Source organism: Delphinus delphis, chromosome 21 (genome assembly GCF_949987515.2).
Source record: "Delphinus delphis chromosome 21, mDelDel1.2, whole genome shotgun sequence".
NCBI lineage: Eukaryota > Metazoa > Chordata > Mammalia > Artiodactyla > Delphinidae > Delphinus > Delphinus delphis.
In genome coordinates this window covers 2,527,709-2,551,349 of record NC_082703.1, presented here as the reverse complement: position 1 = coordinate 2,551,349, position 23,641 = coordinate 2,527,709, and the positions used below count along the sequence as shown (strand labels likewise).

At 45.3% G+C, this 23,641-nt stretch overlaps 1 protein-coding gene across 1 annotated transcript; it reads left to right on the top strand.

Moving 5' to 3' along the window:
• Positions 1–432: 432 nt before the first annotated feature.
• Positions 433–22,245, top strand: CHRNB3 (cholinergic receptor nicotinic beta 3 subunit). The gene is made up of 6 exons (XM_060001487.1): positions 433–448; positions 6,582–6,709; positions 8,803–8,847; positions 18,142–18,251; positions 18,804–19,686; positions 22,111–22,245. The coding sequence occupies exons 3-6, from the start codon at positions 8,821–8,823 to the stop codon at positions 22,243–22,245; spliced, it is 1,155 nt and encodes a 384-aa protein (XP_059857470.1). The 5' UTR covers positions 433–448; positions 6,582–6,709; positions 8,803–8,820.
• Positions 22,246–23,641: the final 1,396 nt, after the last annotated feature.

Sequence of the window (23,641 nt, the reverse complement as noted above, 5' to 3'; positions counted from 1 at the left end):
GTAGCTTTGGTCACCGTTACCTGGACGCCTTCTCTGCTGCAGCCAGGTGTGAAGGGCTGTTCTTGAATCAAGGGCGCATCTCAGTCTTGAGCTCTCTGTGTATCTTTGGAACAGCAGATATGGCATTAAGAGGTCACGTTTGTGGCTGTCTCATGGACGTAAAGAACCTAGAAGCACTGGGCGTGTGAGTGGCTGGACCTTCCCCATCACTGCTCCCTATTTTCACTGGGAGAGGTTAAAGGTCTTACTTGAGATCACACAGCCTGGAATCAGGACCAGACCTCTTGTCTCTGGGTCTGAGTCCAGGGCCTCTCAACGTTGAATAAATATTCATTGGACCCTCGTTCTAACGAGTGATGAGTTTGGCAGGAGACTCGGGGTCCTGAGCCAAGAGCAGCGCACCCTCCTGCAGCTCTGCCCCAGCCAGTTCCACGTGGAGGAAATCACTAGAATCAGGCAGGGCACTGCATCTCTGTCTGTCTGTCCGTCTGTACACATTTGCTGTCTGTCTCTCCCTGTTCTTGCCCTCTGCCTGCGGGGCCGCTTGTCTGGTCCCAAGGGAAAGATTTTGACAAAGAAAAATGAGACAAAGATTAAGTAGGGATGGGACTGCCCTGGTGGTCCAGTGGTTAGGACTCTGTGCTCTCACTGCGGAGGGCACTGGTTCAATCCCTCTTTGGAGATCTAAGATCTTCCAAGCAGCACAGCACAGAAGCAAAAAAAGATTAAAAAATTAAGTAGGGAGAAGAGAAGAAAGGGGGAGAAAGATGTTTCAGGAAGAAACAAAAATTCCTTTTTTACCAAAAGAGATGGTGAAAAGCATCTCTAACAGGCAGCACACATCCTCTGAAGATGTGCGTTAGACCTAGTGTGTGTTGTGTGTGTGTGTTTTGCGGAGGGGCTGCAGGGAAATGCGGGGAGACCCTTGTCTGGTCTGAAGCAGGGTGGCTCTGCTCTGTGACTGTAAAGCACTGGACGTCCCCCTCCCCAGAGAGTGACCCCAGAGCAGTGCCTGTTCAAGAGTCCCCCCAACCAACCCCGCAGCAAAGCAGCCTGCCAGGTGCCACCTGCAGCAGAGGGAGATTCCGGGGAGGCGGGGTGGGTGATTACAGAACACCCTCAGCAGGGTCGAGTGTCTCCCCTTGACCAAACAAATACTACCCGGGACCTGGTTTTAGAGCACCATTCTTCCCCGTGATAGACAGCTTGAAGCAACAGTTTGGAGAATACAGTGCTAACAACACAGCAGCAGAAAGAGCAGTAACAACCAATATGTGTTCATAGAAGTGAATTGTTGGGACAGTTTTTATGTGGCAGTAAGACCATGGTGGAGGGAACAGTGTTTTTCCTCCTCAATCCTCAGTGAACTTCATGGGACGGTGGAAAGATGGATGCTTGGGATTCAGAAGACCAGCCCGCACCCCCATTCGCTGGGTGACCCCTCGCAGGTCCCCTGGGTCTGCACCCATAAAATGAGGGGCTCACATCACCATAAAAGTCCCTTCTGGCTCTGTCGTCTTCACGTCTTTATCATTTCTCTTTTCTTCCTCTTTAATTAATGCTGAAATTATTTACGAGTACAAATGTCCTCCCGTCCCTCCCCTAGGAAGCTGACTTTGGGGACTGCAAACCCCCATGGCAGAGGGGGGTGGGAGACTCACTCATCTTCCAAGAGCAGTTTCCTGACTTGTCAATGAATCATTGAGATGTATCTTAGAATAGTGGTCTTGTCTAATTAAGTTGAAATAGAAGTCCATTAGCAAAAATTTGGTTTACACACAACTTTTCAGGAATCCACTTTTTTCTTTTCTTAATGTATTTTTTAAATTTTACTGAAGTATAGTTGGTTTACAATGTTGTGTTAATTTCTGCTGCACAGCAAAGTGATTCAGTTATATATGTATATATTCTTTTTCATGTTCTTTTCCACTATGGTTTATCCCAGGATATTGAATATAGTTCCCTGTGCTCTACAGTAGGACCTTGTTGTTTATCCATCCTATATATCATAGTTTGCATCTGCTAACCCCAAACTCCCACTCCACCCCTCCCCTACCCACCCACCTTGGCAACCACAAGTCTGTTCTCTATGTCTGTGAGTCTGTTTCTGTTTTGTAGATATGTTCATTTGTGTCATATTTTAGAAGGAATCCATTTATTTCTTAAGAGACCACTTGTTCTGGAAATCCTGAGAACATCTGTGGTTCCACATCCTCTGGAGCCGTGAGCCGGTCTCCCGTGCACAGAAAGTGCCGTTATAGCCTTTTGTGCATTTATTCATTCATTCACCCATTCACTTAAAGTCATCTAATGTTTACTGAGGCCTTAGCCTCAAAGAATCAACATGGAAGCCCTTGCCCTTCCTCATAACATTCTATTTTACAAGAAGAACAAACCAGAAGCAGTTCTGGGCCTGTCTCTACATCTGCTCCAATAACATCAGTGACTTCAGCTTCTATTTTGGGGAAGATATTAGGCAGAAAACATTCAACCTTTGGCCTTTTTCTTTTCTTTTTTGGTAAGGTCTGTTTTAGGCAATGCAGATTTGTACTAGCCAGCTCAGACTACCATAACAAAATACCACAGACTGGGTGACTTAACAGAAATTTATTTTCTCACAGTTCTGGAGGCTAGAAGTCCATGATCAAGGTGCCAGCAAACTCGGTTTCTGGTGAGGGCTCTCCTCCTGGCTTGTAAACTGCTGCCTCCTGGCTGTGTCCTCACATGGCCTTTCCTCTGAGCTTGCTTGGGGAGAGATCTCTGGTTTCTCTTCCTCCTCTTATGAGGACCGCAATCCTATTGGACTAGGGCCCCACCCTGATGACCTGATTGAACCTTAATTGCCTCTTTTGAGGCCCTGTCTCCAAATGCAGTCACGCTGGGGGTTAGGGCTTCAACATATGGATTTGAAGGGACACACATCCAGTCCGTAAGAGCCAGCACAGAGCTAGGCGTTTTCCTCCTTGACTCAGATGGCAGCTCACCCTCTGACATGGGCAACAGGGTCAAAACAAACACACGGGTCTCTGAGAGCAGATCTGCTTGCTTCCCTCTGGACGCTGGTGACGGGGTCTGGGGAGGTCAGGTCATAGTCTTAGGAGATCCTTCCCAACATGCAACTCCCACTGCCTCCAAACTGACAGTAAAGTTATCCTGCCAGGAAGGAAGGTCCAAGGTGCAGTCTCAGGATCCTTCTCACATGTCCAAAATGATGATAATGCAGGGCTGTCCCAGATAATAAGCCCACGGTGTGTAGTATGGGGTGTGTGTGTGTGTGTGTGTGTGGTGTGTAGTGTGTGGTGTGTAGTGTGTGGTGTGTGTGTTGTGTGTGGGGTGTGTGTTGTATGTGGTGTGTGTGTGTGTTATGTGTATGGGGTGTGTGTGGTGTGTTGTATGTGGTGTGTGTTGTATGTGGTGTGTGTGTGTTATGTGTATGGTGTGTGTGTGTGGGGTGTGTGTAGTGTGTTGTATGTGGTGTGTTGTATGTTATGTGTATGGGTGTGTGTGTGTGTGGTGTGTAGTGTGTTGTATGTGGTGTGTGTGTGTTATGTGTATGGTGTGTGTGTGGTGTGTGTGTAGTGTGTTGTATGTGGTGTGTTGTATGTGTTGTATGTGGTGTGTGTGTGTTATGTGTATGGGGTGTGTGTGTGTGTGGTGTGTGTGTGGTGTGTAGTGTGTGGTGTGTTGTATGTGTTGTGTGTGGTGTGTGTGTTGTATGTGGTGTATGTGGTATGTGTGTGTGTTATGTGTATGGGGTGTGTGTGTGTGGTGTGTAGTGTGTGGTGTGTGGTGTGTGTGGTGTGTGTGTTGTATGTGGTGTATGTGGTATGTGTGTGTGTTATGTGTATGGGGTGTGTGTGTGTGGTGTGTAGTGTGTGGTGTGTGTGTGGTGTGTAGTGTGTGGTGTGTTGTGTGTGGTGTGTGTGGTGTGTGTGTTGTATGTGGTGTATGTGGTGTGTGTGGCGTGTGTGTGTGTTTAGACACCGTGCAGTTGTCCTCAGCCTTCCTGGTGTACCTCCACCATTATGAGATGTTGTCCTCAGTGACTTGTTCTCATGGGCTGAGCTGGGACACAGGGATTTAGGAAGGTCACAGCGTCCTGGCTGTAGGGGAGCCACGAGGGGAGGGTTTAAGCTGGCGCCGTTTAGCATCTGTACAGGGAAGAAGGTCGAGTAGCTGGTAGGCAGGTACTTGCAGGCCCAGAGCAGAGCCCAGCACACAGCGTTTTCCTCCTTAGGGGAGGGGCTGCCTGCGCAGGGACGCGGACGGCGGGCGTGGGGGACGGCCGCGGGCCCCCTGCTTCTCCTTCTCCTGGGGGTCCGGCTCCGGCCCAAACTCTCCAAGGCTACTCCGCAAACACATGCCAACTAACTGCGCTGCTATCAGCTCGGCAGCCACAGTGCCGGCACTGTCCTGAGCGCCGGCGTGCTGTAGGGGAGCCGGACGATAAACAGAAGCACACACCGCACCATCAAGAGCTCCAATGCGGGATAAGGCACCCACATTTAAAGGTGCAGTGCATGAAGTACATACGCAGTGTGCGGAAGGATCCGTAGATGGTGTAACCTCAGTGACCTCTTCAGGAGGAGACGTCAGCAAGGCAGGGCTCCCTAGGGCAGGAGCTTCCCGGGCAAGTTCTGAAAAGTGCAGACGGGCTGAGGCCTGGGGACGAGGGGCAAGGCCAGAGTGGGAGAGGGTGGGCACCCTCTAGGGCCTGGGAGGCCACGGTAAGAACTGGGGGTGTTTTTCTAAGTTTGAGGGGAAACCATGGGGGTGGTTTGAGCAGGAAACTGACATAATCCTCTTATGCTTTTAAGCAATGGTCTAGCTGCTGGAAAATGGACTATAAAAGGGGCAAGAGTGAAGCAATTAGGAGGCAGCGCACGAAGCCAAGAGGGAGATGATGGAGTCTGAGATCAGGGTGGTACCCCTGGAGGAGCTGGAAGCCGTCAGAGCTGCCGTGCTGCTTAGGAAGCTAAGCCCAGGTGTGGGTAGGGAATTCGGGAAGTTCGGCCTATTCCCTCAAAGGCTTCGGGGAATTTCAATTCCCTATCCTCCCACTGCCCACATTTCCAGGAAGGTTTTGGGGCCTGTACAGAGGGCTGTCCTGGCTGCCACCCGCTGACCTGCTTCCTGATGCCTCTCTGCTGGCTAAGAGTAGTTGAAGTATCGAAGTCTGAGAACCGTTAGGCTTTTGAGTAAATAAGCACAGACGTAAGGTTACATCTCTACCACTCCTCAGCATCTTCATCTTCACCAGCCTTCTAGAGCGGAAGAGAAAGGGTGGAGGCAGCCACGGCACGCAGCGCCCTGCTCACCCCAGGAGGAGCATATTACATTTTGAATCATGGCTCCCCAGTAAAGTGAAGGTCTCATGCACACGTGGAGCATGTGTGCGACTTTGCTTTTCTTCCCACTAAGACTCTCTGGGTTTTCACTGGGTAAACGTGGGGGTGTGTCTTGCATGTGACCTTGCCAGCCACGTGCATCTCTCAGTGGGAAGAAGAGGTTTTCTGTGGGAAAGCGGATGGTGCAGAATGAGTCATTGTAGGATTTCAGAGGGTGCTGGACAGAGGAAAAAAGGGGCCATATCTAAAACAACAAAGAGCTTCCTGGTTTGAAATTGGATAGCATAGCACTGAAAAGAAACAAAACTTACCTCTAGACCACGTTCCTAAACCATTTCTTCAACTTGAGTGTTAAAGCTTGAAATTAGGGTGTTTCTTAGGCTTTTGTACACTTGGGGAGGAAAAGAGTTGTTGTTAGAACCTGGTTCTTGGCCAGGGAGGCTCTTCGTAAGGGAGGACTTCCCCAGGAGGAAGGGAGGGAACCGGCGGGGCATGTGGTAGGTGTTCTGTGAACGTCTGCTGAACGTATGGAAAATGTCCTGGCTCTCCCTTCTTTGGTTCATTCATTAAGTAGACATCAAATGAGCTACTGCTGTGCCCGGACACCGTGCTAGGTGCTGGCTGAACATCACCAAATAGCACAGATACTGTGCCTGCCATCGTGGCACCCAAGGGGAGGACACACAGGGACAAATGCATGACAAATTGTGATCAGGGATGTGAAGGGGCCAGACCAGGTGCAGTGATGGACAGTGCAAGCAAGCAGAGACCACCTCCATCAGGAGGTGTTGACCTCTTGATGAGAAAGCCCTGTAAGAAGGCAAAGCTCTGGGTATAGACTCTACTTTTATTTTTTTCTTCCAGTTTTATTGGGATGTAATTGACATACAGCCCTGTGGAAATTTAGGAGGCACAGCATAATGATCTGACTTACATGCATCATGAAAGGATTTCACCACAATAAGTTTAGTGACCATCCGTCACCTCATACAGATACAACATTAAAGAAGTAGAATGAGAGTCTACCTTGAGCAGTGCGTTTGGGGAGGGAGCTGGGGTGGGTAAGGAGAGTGTTTAGGGAGAACCCTTGTAGTCTCAACCCTGCCTCTGCTGAATCAGGCTGTTTAGAAATACACGATGTCCCGCTGGAGAATGTGGGCCCAGCCGTGCCGCCTCCCCGGTTAATTCAGGTCCCCTCATGTCTTACAGCTGCTGCAGGATTCAGGCCCATAGCCGAAGAAGAAGATGCACTGCTCAGACATTTATTCCAAGGTTACCAGAAATGGGTTCGCCCTGTATTACAATCTAATGACACCATAAAAGTATATTTTGGGTTGAAAATATCTCAGCTGGTAGATGTGGTGAGTAATCTTCGGCCCTCAGCTGCAGAGAACATGCATTCCTTCGCCCATTCTCGAGGCTAAAATTTGATTTTGTTTTCTTTCCACATGTCTGCCATTTCAGTTTTAAAAATAAAACCTGCCCCAAGAAGCCAGTGAAATGACCCACGGAAAGAATGAGAACGTCATTTTCATTGCAACACTGTTGGTGGGGTGTGGGTGGCGTGGAGGAGGGACGTTTTCCTCTGGGGGGGTGGGATGTGCCTGCTAGGAGGGCATCACCCTTGGCAGTTCTGCTGGAGCCCCCAGGGTGAGCATCAGGGTGAGGGGCTGGGCTGCAGAGGTGGGGCTGAGCCAGGGCTGGCAGGGCTGCTTGCGGGGAGGGACAGCAGATGGTGACAGCACCAGAGTGAGTGCCTGGGTGACCCCATCCCCTCCCGGATCCCCTCAGGACCCCATACCTTTCCCTGACACACCACACCTTAACATTCTCTACTAATTTTCCTGTCGGGCTCACATTACTGCCATGATGTCCCTGGGGAAATCCATGAACTTCAACAACCCCGATTCTGCAGAATCATTCTGCCGTGGTCCCCAAAGTCACAGAATAATCCTCTGCCATTGCCCAAATCTCCACCCCACTACAAGTGCACACACGCATCCCCCCCCCAGCTGACTCATCGCCCAGGATTCCTTCTAGAAAATCATGCAAAGCCCATCTCCCATTTAGCTAATACTTCATTCTACTTCACACCCTTACCATGCCTTCGGTTAGGCAATTTTATATAAATATCACCACAGTGAACTACTACTTGCTCTAATTATTATTTTTCATTTTAAGTAAAATATGCCTAATGCTTTAGGGTCTCAATGCCATTTAACTGCTCTTCAGTTGAGAATCCTTTTCACTTTGGACCCCTCAAAGGTAAGACTCAGGAAGTCTCGGACAAAAAGAAAAATCCAACACACAGTTTCACTTAATTTTTTTAGTTTCTGCTTTATAACAAAGTGAATCAGTTATACATATACATACATATATCCCCATATCTCTTCCCTCTTGCGTCTCCCTCCCTCCCACCCTCCCTATCCCATCCCTCCAGGTGGTCACAAAGCACCGAGCTGACCTCCCTGTGCTATGCGGCTGCTTCCCACTAGCTATCTACCTTACGTTTGGTAGTGTATATATGTCCACGCCACTCTCTCACTTTGTCACAGCTTACCCTTCCCCCTCCCCATATCCTCAAGTCCATTCTCTAGTAGGTCTGTGTCTTTATTCCTGTCTTACTCCTAGGTTCTTCATGACATTTTTTTTTCTTAAATTCCATATATATGTGTTAGCATACGGTATTTGTCTCTCTCTTTCTGACTTACTTCACTCTGTATGACAGACTCTAGGTCTATCCACCTCATTACAAATAGCTCAATTTCGTTTCTTTTTATGGCTGAGTAATATTCCATTGTATATATGTGCCACATCTTCTTTATCCATTCATCCGATGATGGGCACTTAGGTTGTTTCCATCTCTGGGCTATTGTAAATAGAGCTGCAATGAATATTTTGCTACATGACTCTTTTTGAATTATGATTTTCTCAGGGTATATGCCCAGTAGTGGGATTGCTGGGTCATATGGTAGTTCTATTTGTAGTTTTTTAAGGAACCTCCATACTGTTCTCCATAGTGGCTGTACCAATTCACATTCCCACCAGCAGTGCAAGAGTGTTCCCTTTTCTCCACACCCTCTCCAGCATTTATTGTTTCTAGATTTTTTGATGATGGCCATTCTGACTGGTGTGAGTTGATATCTCATTGTAGTTTTGATTTGCATTTCTCTAATGATTAATGATGTTGAGCATTCTTTCATGTGTTTGTTGGCAGTCTGCATAACTTCTTTGGAGAAATGTCTATTTAGGTCTTCTGCCCATTTTGGGATTGAGTTGTTTGTTTTTTTGTTATTGAGCTGCATGAGCTGCTTATAAATTTTGGAGACTAATCCTTTGTCAGTTGCTTCATTTGCAAATATTTTCTCCCATTCTGAGGGTTGTCTTTTGGTCTTGTTTATGGTTTCCTTTGCTGTAGTTTCACTTAATTTGAATTTAATTTTCATTCTCTTAGGATGAAAAGAATCAGCTGATGACAACAAACGTGTGGCTCAAACAGGTAACTGTCAGTCCAAGGACTGTAGCTCCCCCCCAATTGTTTCCATTCTTTTCTACTGAGAAAGGCTCCCGTTGAAAAATAATTATTTTAAAGAGCATATTGAGTTCTTCAGAGAGATATTTGGGAGTGTTTGGGGAAGGGTTTATTCTTTTGTATTCTCTTCTGCACGAGTCAGAGGTCAGTCTGGAAGCTCGTAGGCACACCTTGCTCTGTCTTCTTGCTTCTGGAGTGGGCAGGTAGGAGGGTGACTCTGACACTGAGTCCAGGGCACTGGTCCCTGGGCTACTTGCAGAAAGGGGGGAAAGGTGTCAGGGTGCAACTTACCCTCATTTAAGCTACCACAACTGGATAAGAAAATCAGGGATGTTAAATTCTCCCTCTTCCCCCCTGGTCCTCCCTGGGATGACCCTTCCCCTAATGTTGTTCCCTAGAAAGAGAAAACAGGGAATGACAGAGGCCACTCACCACCAACTTCAGAACAAGGTGAAGCCCAAGTCAAAATGATGAACCTCTGTCTTCCTAATATGACTAGAAAAGCATGTGAATTGTTTTCAGCTCCTAGCTTGGCCATAGCCTGTTTCCTGCTCTTTCTGGAGTTGCCAGGAAATAATTACCATTCAAGTTTGCATATGTCGTGTAAAGGAGAAAATATTGGCACTTCCTTGATAGGAGGTGAGAAGGTTGATTTAATTGCTTATTTATTTTTGTTAGCAATTATTGGGTTTTTTACGGGATGTTGCCTCATCTCCCAGAGATTTAAAATCTTCCCAGTGGGGATATGTTAATTATCTCACTTAATTTTAATGTACAAACATAATAGTTTTCACTTGTTTATGTTGAAATGAATTAGTTATCTATTCAGGTTTAGTAGACTTGTTCAGGTCTTTCTGCTAATGGTTTGTTTATAAGGAACAATGGACAAAAGAGACTGTAAGGACATTCCCTAGACTTCATCTGGTGTCATCAAATTTCTCCTACCCAAAAACTTTGATCAGAGTTGGATAATCATTATAAATTTTACTAGTTCCTAGTTCTCTGAGTCTTTTCTTGGTAGGTATGTTAGCATGTTATGAAATGGATCTGCATAGTTTTTTACTTGCAAATAAAAATGTCCAGGAGAAAATAATAAGCTAGGAATGTAGATATAAGAATACAATTTAAATAAATGTATTTTTTGATATACCTATCTCATTCCTCAGAACTTATCCTACTTTTGCACTTTCTAAAGTGGAATTTGGAGGTATTTTGAGTTCATAAAAATCAGTAAGAAGTCCTGTATTTGAGTTTTCAGGGAAGAGAAGAAAAACTTTTCTGTTAAAGTGTAAATAGGCTTGGGAATTTGGCAAAAATAAAACAAACGAACAGACTCTCACTGATTCACACACACCTCCTCCAGCTGCCCCTTGAGGCTAAGCTCTTACACTTAAAACAGTGGTCCAGGACCTTGGCCTCTGAGATAGTAAGGATTTCTCACTTTTCTTGAGATTTTGGAAATAGGGAGTCATTTCAGCCAAAGAGAACAATGTCAGACACGAAGGGAAGAAATCACTGCTCCTTGGTTTCTAGCTGTACTTTGGAAATGACCTCTCGCAAACCTATGCCCCAGAATCACGGTGGCCTGGTGGGAGCCTCCAGGGCAAGACAGAACCAACACCTGAAAACCCCCAACACCCAAAACAGAGCAAGAGAAATCTCCAGGGGGAGGTGGGGGCTTGCTAGCTGACACTTAGAAAAGCCAGCTGGGGACTTTGGTTCCCATGTCATAGAAGTAACGAGAGTAACATGGTTTCATTGCATTAATTTGCAATGGGTTGTCATGGCTCTTATCCACTTACATTTCTCAACCTCTCTGAATTAGCAGAGCAGGTATCATTACCCCTGTTACCAGAGACTGAAGAGACTGCCTCACCTGGCTGGAACCAGCTTTCCCCAGTTAGGGCCTTGTCTGCACATCCAGCTTTGCACAAAACATCAAGGCCTGTTTCTAAATTAGAGGAGGATCCAAAATGGGAGAAACCACCGAGAGTATTAGGAAACTATTACACTCACACAGGTTGGATTTGGAGCGGGAACGTCACAATAGGTATTAATCAATAAGGGCTATGTTGTGGCGCAAACAATATGGCAACAAAAAAGAAAGGAGAATCTATGGCCTGGGTGGCAGGCAGGGAAGGCTGCATGGAAGAGGAGGCTTTGGAGCTCCACCATAATGTTACTTTTATACTTTTTTTAAAGCTTTTTAAAACTAAAAAAGGTAAAAGAAAGGACAGAAGGGATGATAAAAAGAAGATAAAATTGATGTTTAAAAAAAACTACTGGGCTTCCCTGGTGGCGCAGTGGTTGAGAATCCGCCTGCCGATGCAGGTGACACAGGGTCGTGCCCCGGTCCGGGAAGATCCCACGTGCCGCGGAGCAGCTGGGCCCGTGAGCCATGGCCGCTGAGCCTGCGCGTCCGGAGCCTGTGCTCCGCAACGGGAGAGGCCACAGCAGTGAGAGGCCCGCGTACCGCAAAAAAAAAACACACAAAAAAACCCTACCATTTTAGTGTTTTACACAGATGTCAGTTTCAGAGTAGCCAACAACAATACTGAGATTTATTGAGCGCCTGCCAAGTGCCAAGTGCCAAGTGCCCAGTCACTCTGCCGCTTGTGTCACAGGAATGAATGCATTCAATTCTCACAGCCGCCTCCTGAGACAGGCCTGTTATTATTCCCACCTTGCAGATTAGAAGACTGAGGATTGGAGGACTGGAGTGACTTGCCTCGGGCTACACACTATCAGGTGCAGCCTGGCTTGTATAAAGAAACCATATTCTTCTTCAAACTGGAGGGAGCTGACGGGAGACGTCTGGCGCTCCTCTCAGGGCTGTCCCTGTAGAGGCCGGTTCCTAATCCTGGCCTTCTAAGGCTTCGATTCCTCAACCTCTGGGATGTCTCATGGAGTTGGTCTAGAAAGACATGTGGGACAGAATGAGGCTAGGGTTCGCTCCACCTTCCATTCATTCCACAGGGTTTACTGAGAGGCTGCTAAGGGCCAGGTACTCTGCTAGATCCTGGATGTCCAGAGCACAAAACAGCCCTGCTTCAAGGAGAGGATCTGGTGTTAGTTGTGTAAAAAATAACTACTGTAATATAAACACCATAAGGAAAGTATATACATAAGGAACTGGGTCATTACAATAATGACAATGAAACAGGGAGTAAATCAGGGAAGGCTTCCAAGGGGAGGAGACATTTAAACTGGCTCTTGCAGGATCAGTAGAAGTTCTACAAGCCATAAAAGTGGAGAAATTGTGACCCACCTGAATAGGCTTCTCAATAACACGACTTCCCAAAGCTCTCACACCAGAGCAAAGCTACAGGAAACTCTTTCCAATCATCCGTGTCTACCTCAGTCAAAATAAAGACAAAAATGACCAAACCTTCCTCTTTTGTGATTGCCCTCTCAGACACTGAAAAATGCTCCCTAGTTCATTTCCACAGAGAGAATAAAATTCTACCTACTTGGACCAAAAGCATGTCTCCTGATAGCATATGCAACTGAGATGCTTGGTTTTTTTTGCTTGTTTGTTTACCCAATTCCTCTGCTGTGTCTTCTATTTCCTTCATTCTCGTCTGCTATATCTAGACATTTCTCTTCTATCCTCTCAACCACAGACCTTTACAAGCACAAATTTAGTGACATCCTGAAAAAGTCCTCTACGTGGAGCTATTTTTATGTTACTGATTTTATTTTGCAAACTCATTTGTCTTCCTCCTTTGTACTTCCAGAGAGTATTCAAGACCATATAAATCATAAATAGATTATTAACTCACTAAAACTCCGTGAGAAATACTCACTTCCCTAGCCGCTCAGATTCTGCTTCGTCGTTGTCAAGGTTAGGAAAACTGCACCGTAGGTACCCAAAAAGGAATGAAAGATGAAAATATCCCTTCTTCAATGACAGGAGGGTTGGCCCTTTGCCTAGATGTTATCGTGTGAATAATCACTCTGACGACAGATGTCAAGTATATTCACTCAACTAGCACTTCCTGAGCACCCACTACGTGCCAGGGATGGTGGAGGGCACTGGGCTTGCACCGCTGGAGGCATACTCCAATGAACCAGTAAGATTCACTGTCGCTGAGAGCCGGCTGCTATCCTAGCCCCATGATGACCCCAGGGGAAACAAAGCTTCCTTAATCTCTGCCCAGGCCAACACCTTAGACTGGTGTTGTTTCTCCAACAGCTGATTCCTGTTTTAGATCAACAAAAAGTTCAGAAACATGATGAAGGCCTCATTGGATAAATCCCTGCAGCTGGCTTGCAGGAGAAAACCAAGAAGCTGGTTTATTTCATAACAAACCCAAGGAAAGGACGGCCTTGCCGTAAGGTCCGGGCCACGTTCCCAAAGCCTTCCACAACCTGTAATGGCACTTGTACATCTAGGAGTTTACCTCAGACCTCCCTCACCATCTTATTTTCCTTCCTTTTCTACAGCCTCGCTCTGACCTTAGCAGAGGAGACCCGTGTGGTCTTCTGATTCACGTGGATTCAAGCAGAGTGAGTCAGGAATCCAAAGTCTCGCTGTATAAACTTGAGCAGGTCACTTCCCCTCTCTGACCCTCAGTCTCTTCATCTAGCAAATAGAGACAATGCCTAGCTCACAGTGTCGCTGGGAGGTTAAACGGGATTGTGTGCATGAATGTGACTCCTACATGGTCTGGCACGTAGTGGGGACTCAATACATGTCATTTCCTGGTGCCACCTTTGGAGGCTTTCTCATCCTTAATGACAAAGCCCATTTCTTGGCCTCAACAACTCATAGATACTATGGGAATATGAGACATATAAGATGTCATGTTGCTGTCTTTAAAGTGAATCAACACTAATTCAGTTTTAGGAATTTCACCCCTGACTTTGAGATAACTGACGATCCCAAGGGTGTCCCAGAGGTTGCCAATCACCAGCAAGGAATATTTGTTCCTTACTATCTTTTGGTCTTGGGATTAAGAATTACTAATTATTATAATAATATTTTTTCTAATTATTAAGAATAATTAGAAGAATCTATTTATTATAAAGAAGTCATGACATAGTTTTAAAAAGTCTTATGATTTAGGTTTAAATGAAATTTGGTAATATCTCGACACTTATGGGTGATATTTCAGGTAATATATGTAAGAAAAGACAGTTTTAAGGGAATATATGTGATATGGATTTGAAGTTGCACTTTTCAGAATTAAGAGAGCTAGACTGGGAGTATGTTTCCATTTTTTTTCTCAGTCAGAGATTAACTTTGGTATTTGGCCCTGACCTACCCTGCACTCCCCTGTTTCCTATAATAACAAGCTCTCAAGCCCGGGACTGCTGCAAAGTGGAGCTGATGTTTGTACAGGGCTTTGGGAATCTTGGCCAGGACATGCTCCATGAACACTGGATATTGTTTCTAATCTACTGCTTTAAGAAGGCGGAGACAGGAGATCAATCTCCAAATGCCTCCACGGTTTCAGAGAGAGCAGGGAAGTGACCAGAAAGCCTCACAGCTCCTTATAGAGCAGGACCGGGGATTTGGGCTCTGAATCCTCACCTTGACCCAGCTGACCCTAAGACGGGCAGTGGCCCTGGGTTGTGGGGCTCAGCCAGCATCATGGTGGACCACAACCTGCTGGGAATTCTGTGAGCCGCTCTGATGGGCACATCCAGGGGGAGAGCATCTCCGACTCCCCAGGTCTAGCATCAGAAGGACCCCAAGATGGTGAGGAATGTCTCCCTTAACCCTGCAGAGGAGCACAGCTAGTAAAGAACAGTGCAGGGGGCTCCCCTGGGGCTCCCCTGGTGGCTCAGTGGTTGGGAGTCCGCCTGCCGATGCTGAGGACACGGGTTCGTGCCCCGGTCCGGGAAGATCCCACATGCCGCGGAGCGGCTGGGCCCATGAGCCATGGCCGCTGAGCCTGCGCGTCTGGAGCCTGTGCTCCGCAACGGGAGAGGCCACAACAGTGAGAGGCCCGCATACCGCAAAAAAAAAAAAAAAAAAAAAAAAAAAAGAACAGTGCAGGGGTGGAACTCTAATTCAGTGCTGCCTCCCTCTTTCTCTCTCTCTCTCTGGTACCCCCAAGTAAGCGGCAATGACCGCGAGTCCCACCTACCCCTTTTCCTTTACTGGTCAAGAGCACACCCTGAATCCACTGGAGCTGTCTTTATATCCTCCTCGAGGATTGAGACGTGTCCCTCATTCATCCATCCACTCACGTCTGCTGTTCATCCTGCAACAGCGTCCACAGCAGACCTGCCCTCCACAGCACCCACTGCCCCTTCCTACCCTCTGCTTCAGCTGCGATGTCGTCAAATCCAAACCTCCTTCCCTGTCCACTCACTGTCCTGCATCTTCACACCCAAACCGCGCCCTTCATGGCAATAACCACAGGGTGTGGTGACGGTTTGCCAGTTAGTTTACTCGTTCTTGTCTGAGACAGCCCCAGGCCAGGAGGGCAAGGCGGCCCTGCTCAGTGCTGGTATAAGCCTCGCATATTTGTGGAATGAATTAATTCCCCCCAAATTGTGAGCGTCCTAAAGCACTGTCTCTGCTGTCTCTGGCCACAGCTGTTCATCTTGCTGTCCGGTGAGCGAGACAAATCTTTCTGACTGAACAGTCTCTCCCTCTGGGGCTTGGCCCACTTCCCTGAGCACAGTCTGTGTGGCTGGTGTGCGTTTGCTGGGATGTGCCCCCAGAATGTGAGCTCCCCCGCTTCCTCCTTGGCTGTACAGCTGGGCTTAGGTAAAGACGGGCAGTGCCTGCAGAAGAGAGAAGACTGAATTCCAGAAGCAGGCAATTTGAGTTCCAGATCTTTAGGTTCCAAGCGGAGGAATTGTGGGTTTGGACTCCTAACTGTGCTCGCTTAACACTGATTTTTAAAGACGGAGCCAGAGTGTAAGAGCCCAGCTCCAGCCAGTCTGCCCGAGTGCACGTCTGTCCCCGGGGCTCATTGCCTGTGGGCCTGCAGCTCGCTCCCTGCTCGGGATCTATTTTTATATATAGAAATATACTTTCCATATATATAAAGAACTAAAAACTCAGCAATAAGAAAACAGACAACCCATTTAAAAAATGTGCAAAAGATTTAGCAACCACGTCACCAAATAAAATGTATGGATGGCAAGTAAGCACATGAAGAAATGCTCAACATCATTTAGTCATTAGGAAAATGCATAGTAAAAACCATAATGAGATACTACTTTACAACTATTATAATATAGTTAAACATTTAAATGTGACAAAACCCAGTACTAGAGATGATGCCAAACAGCTGGAATGCTCATGCATTGCTAGTGGGAATGCAAAATGATTCAGTCTCTCCGGCGTGTATCATATTAAGTTAAACGTACACTTACTCTATGACCCAGCCATCCCACTCCTAGGTATTTACCCAAGAGAAAAAAAAGAACGGTTTTCACCCAAAAAATTACAAAATGTTTATAGTGGCTTTATTTATAATCATTAAAAACTGAAAAGAATCCAGATATTTTTCCTGGTGAATGGATAAAAAGAATTGTGGTATATTCATACAGTGGAATACCTCTCACTAATATAAAAATGAATAAACTACTAATACAACCTAGAAGAATCCAAAATGTATTCTGATAAGTAAAAGAAGTCAGGATGGAATGGCTACCTATAGTATGATTCCATTATATGACATTCTAGAAAAGGCAAAATTATAGGATCAGAAAATAGAGCAGTGGTTGCCAGGGACTAGGGATATGGGAGTGGTTGATTACAAAGGGGCAGCCCGAGGAAAATTTGGGGGCAGCAGATCTATTCTGGTATCTTTATGGCATTAGTGATTATCCAACTGTTTGCCTGTAGAACTGTAGAGTGACTTTTATTGTAAGGAAAATTTTAAAATGTAAAAGTGAAAACAGACCATAAATGTTGCTCTGAGTTCCCTTCAGCATTTCTGGGATTCAGGCTTGCTGCCAGTAGTAGAAATCTCCTTAGCAGGAGACAAATAATTCATAGGAAGGAAATTATGTTTGCTTTTCAAAATGGGCAGAGGAAGAGGAAGGAAGAGAGAAGCTTGTGAGTACCAAGCAAGCATGATAAATGTTTTATTAGTTTCGGTTCTTAAACTGTCAGTCTTCACATGCATGGTTTTCCATAAGTAGTCATGCAATTTTTTTTTAATCCTTTAGAGCATAGACTTTTAAAGGCCCATATCTTTTAAAATTTGTTTTTCAAGGATTAAGCCTCACAAATATTGCCTAAGAGGGACGATGTCTCATCTGGTGTGTATAGTTCCGTCCTTTTCCAGGCATCATGCATATTTCAATATTTTACCATCTAGTGAATCATCTATCTGCTGACTCCTGATTTTTTAATGACAGTTGGCACCACTGGGCTCCAGGAAGCCTCACACTGGGCATACCCTCCCAACTTCCTGAAATGTCATTTAATATTCTCCTATATCATTCCTCAACTGTCCACATGACAGACAGTGGGATAATTAATTTTCAGGTCAGATTTCATAAGATTCTAGATCCTAAATCTTTTTAAGTCCACTTCTGCTGTAGCTGGGTCATCCATACATCATCCTTCATAATTCAATCAATTAACGTCAGTTTTGTTAATCTGGATCCACCAACCCCTGTAAAACATGCTAAATGATTACATTCTATTACAAGGAAAAATACGCAAGCATCTGGAGGCTAACAACATTAGGAATATAATTTAAAACTGGATTTGGTACTCGCAAAATAAATTCAGATTAGAGCTTAAAAGGAGATTCTTGGGAAATATTTTATCATTGGATAAAAGTTATAATGTCCTCAAGAGTAGTCAGCAGATACTGGAAGTTTCATATTAGCATGTTGCATGCATCTTTGTCCAAGACTCTTGATTGATATTCAAAATCATTTCTCTCAATACAATTATCATGAGATTACAATATCACTGGACCAACTCTCCTAGAATAAACTGAGTTAGAGCTATCTTTGCTTTTCTTTTGTTCCTTAGGAGAAAATAAGTCATGAATCAGTGGTGTTTGCTGCTGAGCCTCTAGATTGTGAGGTAGATACGGCAATTTTGGAAATCCCAGACTGGACAGGTGTGAGAGTCTGGGCACCATCAAAGACCAGGCTGGCTCAAACTGTATCTTGACCTGCCCTGAGTCACGGAGAGGGTCATAAGGTCTAAAGTGGATGAATTTCCTTTTTAAAATAAAACACTGGATTAGTAAATTAACATAAACTTGAAGATTCCAAACTCTAATACCTTGAATTTTCAGAACAAAACTACAGTATATTAATTTCACACAGGAATGGACAGACCACAAATTACGCTGGAATCCAGATGAATACGGTGGAATTCATTCAATTAAAGTTCCGTCAGAATCTCTCTGGCTTCCTGACATAGTTCTCTTTGAAAAGTAAGTATCACAGTAGAAAAGTGCACTGGTCGGATTAGGAGTAGAAATAGAAAAGCCTGGGCTTCCCTGGTGGCACAGTGGTTGAGAATCTGCCTGCTAATGCAGGGGATACGGGTTCGAGCCCTGGTCTGGGAGGATCCCACATGCCGCGGAGCAACTGCGCCCGTGAGCCACAACTACTGAGCCTGCGCGTCTGGAGCCTGCGCTCCGCAACAAGAGAGACTGCGATAGTGAGAGGCCCTCACACCGCGATGAAGAGTGGCCCCCGCTTGCCACAACTAGAGAAAGCCCTCACACAGAAACGAAGGCCCAACACAGCAAAAATAAATAAATTAACTAATTAAAAAGAAAAAAAAAAGAAATAGAAAAACCTGATTGTGCCAAAATAATTAAGAGAAAGGTACAACTTTAACGAGAAAATTATTCCTTTTGGAAATATTGTTTGACCCTGTGGTAGGAAAGTCATAAAATACAAATAGTACGACGGTGGGAAAAACAAAAAAAAAGTTAATATGTGTTCAACTAACCATCAGGTGAACCGTTTTTCGACAGCGCTGACGGACGGTTCGAAGGCTCACTCATGACCAAGGCCATCGTGAAATCTGACGGGACCGTGGTGTGGATGCCTCCCGCCAGTTACAAAAGCTCCTGCACCATGGACGTCACCTTCTTCCCATTCGACAGGCAGAACTGCTCCATGAAGTTCGGATCCTGGACTTACGACGGGACCATGGTTGACCTCGTCCTGATAGACGAGAACGTGGACAGAAAAGACTTCTTCGACAACGGAGAGTGGGAGATCCTCAACGCCAAGGGCACGGCGGGGAGCCGGAGAGACGGCGCGTACCAGTACCCGTTCATCACCTACTCCTTCGTGCTGCGCCGCCTGCCCCTGTTCTACACCCTCTTCCTCATCATCCCCTGCCTGGGGCTGTCCTTTCTGACAGTGCTTGTCTTCTACTTGCCTTCTGACGAGGGGGAGAAGCTCTCCTTATCCACGTCCGTCTTGGTTTCCCTGACAGTGTTTCTCCTGGTGATTGAAGAAATCATCCCGTCCTCCTCCAAGGTCATCCCGCTCATTGGCGAGTACCTCCTGTTCATCATGGTCTTCGTCACCCTGTCCATCATCGTCACCGTGTTTGTCATCAACGTCCACCACAGATCTCCCTCCACTTACCACCCCATGGCCCCCTGGGTTAAGTGGCTATTTCTGCAAAAACTTCCTAAATTACTTTGCATGAAGGACCACGTGGATGGCTACTCTTTCCCGGATAAAGAGGAGAGTAAACCACCAGTGGGAGGTACAGTCCTCGAAAAAAGGAAACAAAAGCAGATTAGCGATGGAGAAAAAGCTCTGGTCGCTTTCCTGGAAAAGGCTGCGGATTCCATCAGATACATTTCCAGCCACGTGAAGAAAGAGCATTTCATCAGTCAGGTGAGGGGACCGTCGCAAGCCAGGACTGAGATTTTAACGTCTGTTTACAGCAAATGCGTCCTTGTTTAACATGTGACCTTATTAGCTCTCTGCTTGACGCACGTAAAACTTAAAACAAGCCCTGACACAAAATAGAGACTTCAGTGTGGATTTTCAGGGAGAAGTTCACAAAAACAGAATGAGCAAAAGAGGAGCAACTATAGATTAAGCACTATTTCTTATAAGTAGACTTAATTCTATCTAAAATAATTCAATTCCACATTTTAAGTTGGTTGTCCTGGTCTCTGGTCATTTATCTCTCACTTTTAGTGGGATGATGAATATCTCTATTCAGCATATTTGGAAAAAAGAAAACAGAATCAATTTCTAAGTTTATACAAAAACATGGTGTAACAACAAGTATTTAGTTCACAGATTTAAACAGATTTATTTTTTAAAATGTGGCGAGGGTGTGGATTTCAGACTCAAAATGGTCCTGCATGCAGATGCTACCCATGTTCATTATGACTTGAGAAAAGCTACTTAACCTGAACTTCACTTTTCTGAAACCTCCCTTGAAGGGTTATTGTGAGGAATTAGTGACATCAAGTATAAAACATGCACTGTGTGCCCAGCGCACGTGGTCTCATGATTATGTAAGCAGTCAATAAATGTGAATCCTCGGGCTTCCCTGGTGGCGCAGTGGTTGAGAGTCCGCCTGCCGATTCAGGGGACGCGGGTTCGTGCCCGGTCCGGGAAGATCCCACATGCCGCGGAGCGGCTGGGCCCGTGAGCCATGGCCGCTGAGCCTGCGCGTCCGGAGCCTGTGCTCCGCAACGGGAGAGGCCACAAGAGTGAGAGGCCCGCGTACCGCAAAAAAAAAAAAAACAAGCAAACAAACAAAAAAATAAATGTTAATCCTCATCTTTCTTCTCCCCGTCTTCCCTCCCTCCTCTACATGGTCCTTCCCCCGTGGAAGGAAAATATTATTTGACATTTAAATACTCAGCACAAAAATAGGTCTGTTGCTTAAAATGAGTTAATACTTACACCAGTTTATAGGGTTCAATTATTTTACTCTAAAATCAGTAAAAATTAGTGCCAAGATCCCGATCTCATAAACAAACTTATGAAAGAATAGGGTTTTTTAGAAATATCCTCTACTTTTCATGTAGACACTGCCTAGTATCTCTCCTCTCTTAACAATTTGTCATTTTTTTCATCCACTGAAAAAATTTTTAAACAGCACTAGAAAAAATGCTGCTATAGAAAAAACATTACAGCTATGCTTAAGGGTTTTTTGTTTGTTTCTTTCTTTATATCTTTTAGAAATTCTTTTTTTAATTTTATTTTGATTGAAGTATAGTTGATTCACAATGTTGTGTTAATTTCTGCTGTACAGCAAAGTGACTCAGTTATACATACATATACATTCTTTTTCATATTCTTTTCCATTATGGTTTATCACAGTATGTTGAATATAGTTCCTGGTGCCTTTTAGAAATTCTAATACAAAAATTTAAATAGCTTTTTTAAAAATTATAAAAGTAACACATCATCAGTATAGGGAATTTGGAAAATACAAAACATTTAAGATGATTCACATTGTTAATAATCCCCCACTTAAGTTTGAAACTTTTAACATTTTCATCTGTCTTCTTCGTGGTTTTCCCCAAGGTTTTATTTCTAAACCTCTATGTGCACAAAATACATTCAAGTTCTGCGTCAGCTTCTATGTTCCTTCTAGAACGGCAGGCGTCCTGCTTGGTTCCATCTTTACCAAATCCCCACGTACTGGAAATGGGACACTTACTTTCCCTTGAAAGATTGCTGGCCCCATCTCTGAGGCTCCCCCCGACCCCCGCCGACCCTGCAGCTTGTCCTGCTCTGAACTTTCCCTCACTGACCACTGCCCAGTCTCCCAAGCCTCCCTTCCTCCAGAGGGACTTGGTCTCCTCTCTCCCTCACCAGTTCCTGTCATCTCCTCCAGGAGTGTCCATTGTAGACCCACCCACCTGGGGAGTGGAGGAAAAGAGGTCCTGAGTCAAGTGACCACAAAAATTCTTAATTTATAAATTTGTGATTTATTTCCTATGTCATATCAGGAAGCATCACAGAAAGAGATGCTGGCTTTTTATTTGGGTAAAAATCAGGCTTTTCCCATTTCAATCAGTAACGTTTACAAACGCATCAATGATTCCGTTCTTTCAATTTTACATCCTCAACGGTGATGAAAGTGTTTTCCCATGAACTTGAATTATGGGCTGTTTTCTTGGGCACGGTCAGTGAGGTCCCAGGAAGCCTATATTGCAGGGGATGTGTCAGGTGCGTTTGGAAAACTGCAGGGCTGTAAATCTGAATAGGACTCTTCCTGAAGTCCCTTGAAATGAATTCAGAGCAGCTGCCCCGCATCCTGAATGGGAGGCGTCTTTTTCTCTTTTGCAGGTGGTGCAAGACTGGAAGTTCGCAGCTCAAGTTCTCGACCGGATCTTCCTCTGGCTCTTTCTGATCGCGTCTGTCACCGGCTCAGTGCTGATTTTCACCCCTGCTTTGAAGATGTGGCTACACAGTTACCATTAGGAAGACGTCTCCAGAGCAATCTAAACCACACACATAAAGACAGAATTATACCCTAGAACTGACATCCAGCCCCCATGTGTATACAGCATCCAGGCGCACGTGCTTATCAGGAGGCCCCGAGTGTAGACGGCGTCTTGTGTCATCCTCAGGGAGGTTGAACCTTGGTTGCCGTGACAGTGAGTTGGGTTTAGATCAGGCAGACCCCCCTCAGACCCCTGCCTTGTCTTCTGCAGACATTCAGGGAGGAATCGTGTGTCCAGCCCTGAGGTCACCAGCCAAGACACACTAGGACTCTTTCAGTGGCCAAGACACACTAGGACTGTGGCAGTGGCCCACGAAGAGTTCCAGGAGGAGGTGTGGGCAGACCCAGGTGTTTTCCTAGAAAACTGAAATTCTGAACATGCTCTGATAATGGTTTTTTATGTCCCTTCATCTAATCTAATCCATTTCAGCTGCACTCTCCAGGCTTTCCATTCTGTTTCTTTTCTTTTCCTCCTTCTCCTTCTCCTTATTCGTATTCTTCTCTTCTTTTTCTGAGAACATTTAAGTTCACTCTCTTTGCAAATTTCAATTGTACAAAGCAGTGTTATCAACTGTAGTCACGTTTTACATGAGATCCTCTGACCTTATTCGTGTTATAACCCAAAATGTATACGCTTTTACCAACCTCTCCCTATTTCCCCGCCCCCTATAGCTCCTGGCAACCACTTCTCTACTCTCTGTTTCTATGAGTTCAACTTCTTTTTCTTTTCTTTTTTTTAGATTCCACTTATAAGTGAGATCATGAAGTATTTGTCTTTCTGTATCTGGCTTACTTCACTAAGCATCATGTCCTCTGGGTTCATCTGTGTTGTCGCAAATGACAGGACATTTGCTGTCCTGTCAACAAATGGTTGAATTATATTCAGCTGAATTCATTATGGCTGAATTATATTCCATTGCATATATATCACATTTTCTTTATCCATTTATCTATCGACAGACGCTTAAGTTGTTTCCATGTCTTGGGTATTATAAATAATGCTGCAGTGAACATAGGGATACAGATATCTCATCAAGAGAATTATTTCGTTTCCAGAAGTGGCATTGCTGGATCGTATGGTAGTTCTAGTTTTCATTTCTTGAGGACTCTCCATACTGATTTCCATAGTAGCTGCACCAATTTCCATTCCCACCAGCAGTGCACAAGGGGTCCCTTCCTCCACACCTTCATCAGCACTTGTTATCACTTGTCTTTTCTATGACAACCATCCTAATAAGCGTGAGGTGCTACCTCATTGTGGTTTTGATTTGCATCCCCTGGTGTTGGGCACCTTTTCATCTACCTGCTGGCCACCTGATTGTCTTCCTTGGAAACATATCTATTCAGATCCTTTGCCCATTTTTAATTGAGTTA

Excerpts from the sequence above, each read along its gene's own strand:
- CHRNB3 (XM_060001487.1), top strand. The coding sequence starts at position 8,821 with ATGACAACAAACGTGTGGCTCAAACAG. Across the intron at positions 8,848-18,141 it reads CAAACGTGTGGCTCAAACAG|GAATGGACAGACCACAAATT; the intron begins GTAACTGTCAGT and ends AATTTCACACAG. Across the intron at positions 18,252-18,803 it reads GACATAGTTCTCTTTGAAAA|CGCTGACGGACGGTTCGAAG; the intron begins GTAAGTATCACA and ends GTTTTTCGACAG.